We start from the raw sequence: 9,874 nt of genomic DNA, 5'->3' as shown, positions 1-9,874 counted from the left end.
TAAAAAAAATGCAATAGTATCATCAGTGGGGTCAGTGGCATGCATGTGAGGTTTGCACAACTTGTACAGCAGGAAGCTCCATGGTGGTCAGACTGGTTGAAAGGGCTGGTTAGCATGGGCACCAAGGCAGATGTAGCAACAGCATCAGACCACACAGGATGGGCAGTTATTCAGCTCAGCAAAGAAACACGCAGTTCTGTTAAGACAGACTGATTACAGTATGCAGTGTTAAGCGAGTGAAGCAGAGACTCCGGCAGGCCAAACTATTACAGCCTTACTGAAAGGGAGAGCCAGAAGGTAACAAAGACATGAGGGCTTCCTGAGATGTCAGTGCACCCTCCGCTCCACTGTCAAAAGATTTCAGTGAAAGCATGAGAGCAGTGGGATGACAGCACCATCACCCCAGGCACTGTAATACTCTATGTCCATGAACCCCCAGATCTGCATCTTTTATCTAACAGGAAAAACTAATTATTAAAGGCTAGACTGAACAAATAGGTCTTTAGCCTAGACTTAAAGACTGAGGCTGTGACTGAATGACTTGAAGATTGTTACAAAGATGGGGGGGGGTCTCCCTGATGTAACTATCAATTCTAGGTACTAATAATAAGCCAGCACCCTATGATCTAAGTAGGTCAATATACAGTGATGGGCAACCGAATGTTCTTCTCTTCTTTTAGCAGTCCATGATTCCATACTCTAAAGTAACTACTTTTGTTGGTGGAACGAGGCCCATCATAAATATGCAGTATTTTGAAGTTCATGCCCACACAGCGTGAAAAACATTCATTTAAGGCCACTTTTAGGACATTTTGGAAGTTCACTACTGTGTATAAAATAGTTGGCCAGAATCTTCCTTTTTGACACGTTTTCAAAAAGCAACTGTGCTGAGTCTAGAAATGGACATGAGCAACAGCTAGAGCGAAAAATGCAAAAATAAAAAGGTCACAAGTAACAGTTAGGGACTTTACGGTAGAGAGTAAGGGGAGGGGAGAGACTTTAAACCTCCCATATCAGCATGTATGAAAGCATGCATGTGCTTGCTGACTCACTGTGCTAGCTCTAAGAACTCAGAGAAAGAGTCCCACTAGAAACACAGCTGAGTGAGTATATATTTTTTCTGCATTGCACTGAGGGTGTAGATTTTCAGCTGCCTCCGTGAAGTGTGTGAAATGAACTGTTTTAGAAGTTGTAGTACATGTTGCAGTGTATAACTGTACAGTGTTCACTTTATATGTTGTTTTTGTATGTTTCATCTTTTAGCTACATTTCTGAATAGATTGTAAGTTCAGAGGTAATAAACAGATGTTTAAGGATGGTATTTTTAGGATAGTGTACACAGTGCATTTTTTCCATTGTTAAATTAAAACTAATGTCCAGTATGAGTTTGCAGCTACAGGAGAAGATGTGGGGAGATGCCCCCCTTAAGAACAGTGTGTGTTAACTCCAAACCATATTTCTACACGTGAAAGCCACGTCATCTGATTTTTACAGAATGCATAATTCATATGTTAAATCATTCTTATTGTATTATTTCAAAGTATAACAGTACATTGTAAAAAGCTAAAAAAAATCACTGCAAAATAGAAACATTTAATTTGTTAAATTAAAAATTTCAATTTTGCTTATTTGTTAAATAATCCTTAATGAATCAGTTATTAAGCATTTTAGAAAAGTTACTCAATAATGATAGCAATAGCAATAGTAATAAAGATAACAAAATAAACAAAGCAATTATATTTAATATTTTATTGACAAATGCAATTAATTACTGCATGTGATACAACAGAATAGTGAAAACAGTGTGAACATAACTCTGCCTAACTTTAAAAATCACAAACTCATCTCCAGTAAAATGACTCAAAGAATCTTTACCAATTCGAGCCAAACTGCCCAGCAATGCTAATGATCACCTTATCTAGCACATAATGCTAATGCTAGCTGGCCAGTGAAACTCCTGCAAACATAAAGACTAAAAAATACAACTCCATTTCCAAAAAAGTTGGGACGCTGTGCAAAATGTAAATAAAAACAAAATCCAATGATGTGCAAATCATTTAAACTCTATATTTCATTGAAAATAGTACAAAGACAACATATCAAACGTTGAAACTAAGAAATATTATTGTTTTTTTGAAAAATATATGTCCATTTTGAATTTGATGCCAACAATGCGTTCCAAAAAAAGTTGGGATGGGGCAACAAAAGGCTGGTATAGCTGTGTAATGCTAAAAAAACACCTGGTGGTTGATTGGCAGCAGGTCAGTAACATGATTGGGTATAAAAACGCATCCCAGAGAGGCTGAGTCTTTCGGAAGTAAAGATGAGGAGGGGTTCACCACTCTGTGAAAGACTGCGCTGGCAAATAGTGCAACAATTCAAGAATAACGTTTCTCAACATAAAATAGCAAAGAACTTTTGCTTTTCATCATCTACAGTGTATAATAACATTAAAAGATTCAGAGAATCTGGAGAAATCTCTGCATGCAAGGGACAAGACCAGAACCCAGTATTTGTTGGCCATGATCTTTGGGCCCTCAGATGGCACTGCATTAAAAACAGACAAGATTTTCTAGTGGAAATTACTGCATGAGTTCAGAAACACTTCTGAAAACCACTGTCTGTGAAAACAGTTCGTCGCTGCATCCACAAATGCAAATTAAAACTCTAAAATGCAAAGAGGAAACTCTACATAAACAGAATCCAGAGATGCCACCACCATCTCTGGGCCTGAGCTCATTTAAAATGGACTGAGGGGAAGTGGAAAAGTGTCCTGTGGTCCGACGAATCAACATTTGAAATTCTTTTTGGAAATCGTGCACACTGTGTCCTCCGGGCTAATGACCACTCAGCTTGTTATCAGTGCACAGTTCAAAAGCCAGTATTCATGATGATATAGGGGTGCATTAGTGCAAATGGCACGGGCGACAAGCACATCTGTGAAGGCACCATTAATGCTGAATGATATATACATGTTTTGGGAACATATGCTGCCATCCAGATGACATCCTTTTTCAGGAAAGGCCTTGTTTATTTCAGCAAGACCACATTCTGCATGTATTACAGCAGCATAGCTCTATAGTAAAAGAGTCAGGGTGATAAACTGACCTGTCTGCAGTCCAGACCTGTCACCACTGAAAACATTTGGCACGTTTGAAATGAAAAATACGATAAAGGAGACCACGAAATGTTGAGCAGCTGAAATCCTATATCAAACAAGAATGGGAAAACATTTCACTTTCAAAACTACAGCAGTGTCTCCTCAGTTCTCAAATGCTTACAGAGTGTTGTTAAAAGAAGAGGTGATGAAACACAGTGGTAAACATGCCCACTGTCCCAACTTTTTTGGAACGTTGGCATCAAATTCAGTACGGGCATATATTTTTCAGAAAAGCAATACAATTTCTAATTTTCAACATATGACATGTTGTCTTTGTGGTATTTCCTTTAAAAATATGGTTTATATGATGTGCATATCATTGCATCCTATTTTTATTTACATTCTGCACAGCGTCCCATCGTTTTTGGAAATGGGGTTGTAGATAAAAATGATGAAATGATGAGAACAAGCAGTGTCAAACCTCCAAGATTTATGACTAAATGTAGAGATTTTTCTAGCCATCAGTGAAATGTATGTTTTAGACCATTTCCTACCAGGTAATATGTAAGAACACACCCACACACCCACACACATACACACCCACACACAAAGAGGAGTAGAAAGAACACTCCTGAAGCAGTCGTGAGCATCAGAATAAAAAAAAACAACAGGGAAACAGCTACATTATTCTCATTTTAACCTCTTTATTCAGAATATCCTCAACAGAAGATGTCTGGCTTTGTTGTTGATCTGGATGTGGAAAAGAGGAAGATTGCAGAAGAAGCAAAAAAGGCTACATCTGAGATAGTACAGTATGCTATAGATAACCAGTTCCATGGCTTCCCAGTAAGCTTCGGCTTCACTTGTGCAGAACCAGTCGACCCTTACAAGTTCTGCTGCATTCCCACCAAGGAGTTTCTGCAGGAACTTCTAGCAAAACTTAATGAAGTAAGTTTCAAGGAGGACACAGACCCTGAAGAGAATAAAACCATTGCCTATGTCATTCCAAGTGAAAAGGATGATGTAGTTTATTTGTGTGAGCAGTTCTGGAGTGCAGAGGACACACTGTGTGAAGAGTCAAAGCCTGGAACATTAATCCATGAGGTTTCTCATCTGCTGGGCACTGTTGACATCACCTACGATCACCTGACTGTAGAGTTGTATGAGCAGTATGGGACTCTACTGGGCAGGTCACAGCCTTTTAAGGATAAGGATGGAAAAGTATATTATAGAGAAGAAGTGGCCCAGGTGAATGCCAGCTGCCTAGAGCATGAGTTTGAGACCGTCATCAATCATGAGGAAACATACACTAATGGCAGATACCCATGCTGTGGAGAAACCAGGAAAAACTCTGTCTGCAAATGTCGCTCAACAGGCCATTACTATCTACATGAAAGATTTGGTGAGTATTTGGTGACCATCATTCATTTATTAAATTTTTAGTCCTAACAGCCATTAAATACAAATGATCAATTTTTCAGCAGAATAAAAAATAGAAAACATACTTAACAGTCACCATTCTTTCTGGTCTGGGGGGCATGGTGCCCCAGGGGATTTTTTTTTTAATGGCCCCTAAATGTCTGTTCATTATGAACTTAGGAATAGCCAAAAAATGTATCAAAAATGGCTATTTGGTCAAACTGGCACACAGTAGATCTGTCTCTTTGTAGTTTGTATTAAGCACAAAGCTAGTATGACTTAAGCACTATATCCATTCACGTACAACAGGCACAGATCAAGCAAAGGTACTGAAGTCAAATATATTGTAGCGTTCACTGCTATTAAAAGAGTCACAGCTTTTGCACAAGCCGGGGTGCTTTATTTTCATCTGTGGTCGGCCACAGCTATGCTGTACAGAAGCGGAGTTTTTCTCTAACAGTTTGCTCTGTGACTCAGCTCACATCTCTCTCTCCTTTGCTCTCACTCAGATCGTGCACACTCACACACACCCTAGGGCAGTTCCCAAATCCGCCCTCTCCAATAAGAGCTTCTTGAAAAATAAACCCAGTGAACAACGCAGAAGAACACACAACCTAAAACCAACATGTTATAAACACTTGCTAAATGCTAAAATATTATTCAAATACACAGATTACAGATTGTTAAGTCTCAGTGGGTGCAATCAGAAAGAGTGTGATGTTGCTCTGTAGGCATGTTAAATAAGCTAGGTGACAGACTTTCATGATGATAGTAACAAATATTACAGACATTATATTATAAATAATCGTAGCTTTGGTGTAGACTAAGACACAGGGGAGATCATGATTCCACCACAGGATGTGCTTTTTATTGAACACCAGAGTAGAAAGGCACATTCAGACACATAAACTCACAGGGGAGGTCACCACTAGCCACTGCACCATCATGGTGACCACCAACCCACACTAAGTAAACTTACTCCCAACACAGAACACCACAAAAAACACATACCACATAACTTTAACTGATGAACAACAACATAAGCTTTTTTTTTCAGAGGGCAAAACATCTCCCATGAGCCTCCTGGCATTTCCATCAGCATGGAAATGCCTCATGAGCATCAAGAGGCCAGTTCCAGCCAGTAGCGGGGTGCTACAAAATGTTCTCATTTTAGTTCAGCTAAATTGAATATAAATGTTAACTCAAAGCTTAAACAACACTCACTCGCTTTCTTCTTAATCACTAACCTCTATCTGATCTGCTCCTTCTGTTTCTTTCTCTTTCTCTCTTCCTGTGTTTAGTAATACATTCATTTTATGAAACTCAACCCTACAAGAACTCAAGGAAATAATGAAAGATCAATCAATTATTATTTTTTTTGTTTGTTTTAACTAGTAAAAATCTCATTTAACAGGCCTGTCACCTTTTTTTTGCACCTACAGGCTAAGGATTTGAAATATATAAAACTGTGGTTTTGGCAACACTTTATTTTGATGGTCCACTGTAGATGCTCTGTCTGTCTTTAAGTAACATTCAACTAAACGTCTACAGTATTAATGCAACTGAACTTGAAGTTGAATGTGATAGGCTCTATTAAATCAAACCCTAAACCAAAAGCTAACCTTGACCTTCAGCATAAAACCTACTCCTATTCCTAAACTTAACTCTCACAATAATGTTGATAATTAAACGAGTATTACCAGAATGTTTGTTAAAAATGGAAGTATCTGTAGATCATCTATAGGGGCCATCCAAATAAAGTGTGACCGTGTTTTTAGATTATAGCGTTTCATATTTTCTTTACCTCACGTAAAACCAAAGTTACCTAACAAGCACACAAATAAAAAATCCGATAACCAGCTCTACTGACCATAATTTGCTTCGAATTCACACTGTAGGTGGGTATCTTCACTCTGTAACTACTTTCTGTTTTAGTCTGAATATAACAGATTTTGTTGAATTGAATAAGGTCTAATGTTTGTTTTAGTGAGCTGGGGGTTCCACTTTTCACATGGCATTAGTAAATCTCTGGTAGCACAGCAGGGGCAGCACTGCGTTAGAGCAGCAGCAGAGCCTCCCCCAAGTCACACCCTGCTATTACAGTATGTTGTGAAAGAGTATATATGATTTGAAGTAGTAATGTGCATTTAAGGGGCCAAAAGCTCCCATAAAACTGGCCTATTGCATCGCCCATGTTACAGTTCATAAAAATAGTCCTAATTTTCTTCCTTTTTTGTCAATAATTTTCTCCTCTCAAAGTTTCCTTTGACTTTCTCCTTCCTGTTCTTATTTCTGACCTCCCCAGAAAAATCTTTTTTTTTTATTTAGTGACCCTTTTGATATGGTCTTTCTTAAAGGTTTCCTGTTTTCTGCTGATATGAGTGAAACCTAATACCTGGTGAGAAGGCCTCGGTTACAAATAACCATGTAACTTTCTGATACCACACCCACCAGAAAATATCATGTGCATGTAGATCCATTGTTTGTGGATTTGGACAAAGCACTATTTTAGCACCTCCAGGCTGAACTTTAACTACTCACAATTTGAATCATACATTAATAAAAGGAAAAATAAATCGGAACAGTTCTCAAATACATATGTTTATTACTTTCTCCAGATTCGAAAAAAGATGAGATGAAGCATAGGGTGGCCAACTTCTGGAAGGAGATTAATGCCCGTATAAGCACTGAGGCAAGGAGGGTAAGATACGTGAAGAGAACGAACAAGGTCTGCAAGGTGGTTCCTGTTTCTGGGCCCTGAGAGCTTCTAGAGAAAGTCCACGTTCAGCTCAGACTAACCATGGTGGAACATTCTATATAAATATAAAAATAAACTATAAAAAGGATCAATTAAGTATTTGACCTTAGATATGTACAAGGATTATGTTAAGATCTGTTTAAACCCAAGGCATTGAGATAGTAAGAAGGTAAATATATACAAAATCATAATTTACAGGGTTCTTTCTATTGGGAGGTGCCTGTCCCCAACTCGAACCCCTATACTTTTAAATCTCTACACCTCCTTTAAAGTGATGTTGAAAGATTTAGATTTGTCATGACTTTAATTTTAAAAAAGAGTTGTAGCCAATAGGCTTATTTTAGCCACACCCTGCATGTCCCTGTTCACCATGGCCATATGATGAGCAGTTAGATCCCACTGTTTTGAAGAAAAATGTCCCAAAGTCTGAAAATCTGTGTATGATATAAGGATTGTCACTACCAAAACACACATTTTCTAAATGAAACATTTTTGGGTTTTCATGAAAAATATTATGATTATATGTGCTTACAACTGTTCAAAGCTGTGCTTGGTAGTAATGTGCTGGCTAGCGTTTTTGAGTTCAAGCTCCCCATTAGTGTAAGAAAAATAACTTAGAAGTCAGTTGTTGTAGTCAGTGTCTGCAATGCATGCTCTTTATCACTGCAAATATATAACAAATATAATTATTAACATAATCTCAGCAAATAGAATCAAATCTTTTTAACTTTGCAATCTGAAACTTACCATTCTGAATCTCATCTAAACCATATTTACTCTTCTTACTATACTGAATCATATGTAACTTTGCTACTACACTGGATCACGTTTAACCTTCTAGTATATCAAATCATATTTAACCACCTAATATACTGAGTCATATTTAATCTTCCTAATGTACTGAATCATATTTAACTAATGCCGAATCATATTAATTATTAACATGATACAGAATAATATTAAATCTTCCTACCATACTGAATTATATCTGATCTTCTTACTATACTGAATCGTATTTAACCATATCATTATATTGAATCAGATTATGTACAATAAAAATGACTGGAACTCTATTTATTTTTGATGTGTTATTTCTGTATGTATGTATGTCCTAAATGTAGATTTTTTTTTATTTCTGTATCAGCTGCTGTAATTATGGTAAGCAATTTTAGTAGTAAAAGTATTAATAATTTTCTTGCAGCAATAATTGTTACATATTTACAGTCAGAATATAATAATTGGTATTCTTGGTAAAAATGGGTTAAAAAAAGGCATCAAGAAAATGTCTTGGTGGTTAATTAGTTCAATCTCACACTAACAATGTGAGAGAATTTTTTACTTTAATTGAAGTAAACTTAATCTCAGAGAACAAAAACCTTTTAACAAAACAATGTGTCACAATTATTGCCACAACCAAACAAAATTTAATTGAAGAAAGTTCCCATTTAGATTTCACTTTTGGTTTAAAAATTGTATGGTTTTTAGGATCACCAAGTCTAATTAATTAATTAAATTAACTAAAGAACTATCTAATTAAAGAGCCATCTGGAAGGCATGCCAGAAGAAAGCTTTATTTGTCTAGCCACAAACGTGAGCACCTGAAGCTTACTAGAGACTATTGGAACATTGACTGAAACTGGGTTGATACATGAGACAAAAGAAGAGCTTGTTAGTAGCAAACATTTGGCAAAAAAAAAGAAATCATATACAGAAAAGAACCTAATCCTGGAGGATCTGTGATTTGGAGTCCTGGGAACCTTAGTTAGGATACATGGCATCATGGACGTCATTCACATATTTAAGAGCACAAGAAAGAAAAAAAAGCCTCTATCTGTAATATTCTTTTTGACTCAAAATGGCTCACATCTCCTCCACCGTCTCCAGGCTGGGGTGGAGGAATAATGCTCTCTTCCATCATGACTTGGATGCCATGGCAACTGCACTCCCTCCCTCTTGCTTTAAAGAAATGCATGTTTCCCTACCTGCACCCCCACCCTCTCACCTGCTCCTTCTCTTTTTCTCTCCATTCCTGCTGTGGCTGAACGATTTTGGGAAAATCAAATGTTTTCAAATGTTTTTTCCATGAAGACCAGAATATCCTTTTTTTTGGCTTGAGGTTGGAGCACTGAATGTAGTGTGCAAGAGTGCCGTTTACTTGTGGTTGTGTTGTCATGTACACAGCACGAGTGTTTGGTTGTTTCCGACTGGTCTAACTCAGGGGTGTCCAGTCTTATCTACAAAGGGGCTGATGTGGTTGCAGGTCTTCATTCCAACAAAGAAAGAGCTCACATGATCAGTTGTTTGAAGACTGAGACCAATTGATTAAATAAGTGGAATCAGGTGTGCTGCTGCTGCACCCCTGATCTAATTCATCTACAGGCACTTTACAAGATCTGTGTTCTTGGGTTAAATTTCCCAAATTAAGACAACAGTGTTGATAATAAAGGTTATGATAAAATTGCAGCTTTTGTGATCTGAAAATTGCATTCTTACAAATTGCGATATAAAAACGCCACTCCCTAAATCCATCTATCTTCCATTCAACCCTTATCTGCTTTGAAATAAAAAAAAATCAGATAACAAAAAAAAAGCATTTT

The 9,874-nt window shown here is 37.3% G+C and overlaps 1 protein-coding gene across 1 annotated transcript; it reads left to right on the top strand.

Moving 5' to 3' along the window:
* The first annotated feature begins 1,077 nt into the window (after positions 1–1,077).
* LOC118811595 lies at positions 1,078–7,421 on the top strand. Its single transcript, XM_036575919.1, has 3 exons — positions 1,078–1,103; positions 3,813–4,502; positions 7,138–7,421. The coding sequence occupies exons 2-3, from the start codon at positions 3,830–3,832 to the stop codon at positions 7,278–7,280; spliced, it is 816 nt and encodes a 271-aa protein (XP_036431812.1). The 5' UTR covers positions 1,078–1,103; positions 3,813–3,829; the 3' UTR covers positions 7,281–7,421.
* The last annotated feature ends 2,453 nt before the right edge of the window (positions 7,422–9,874 follow it).

Source organism: Colossoma macropomum, unplaced genomic scaffold, assembly GCF_904425465.1.
Source record: "Colossoma macropomum unplaced genomic scaffold, Colossoma_macropomum, whole genome shotgun sequence".
Lineage (NCBI taxonomy): Eukaryota > Metazoa > Chordata > Actinopteri > Characiformes > Serrasalmidae > Colossoma > Colossoma macropomum.
The sequence above is the reverse complement of the archived record's forward strand: the minus strand, read 5'-3'. Positions and strand labels throughout refer to the sequence as shown.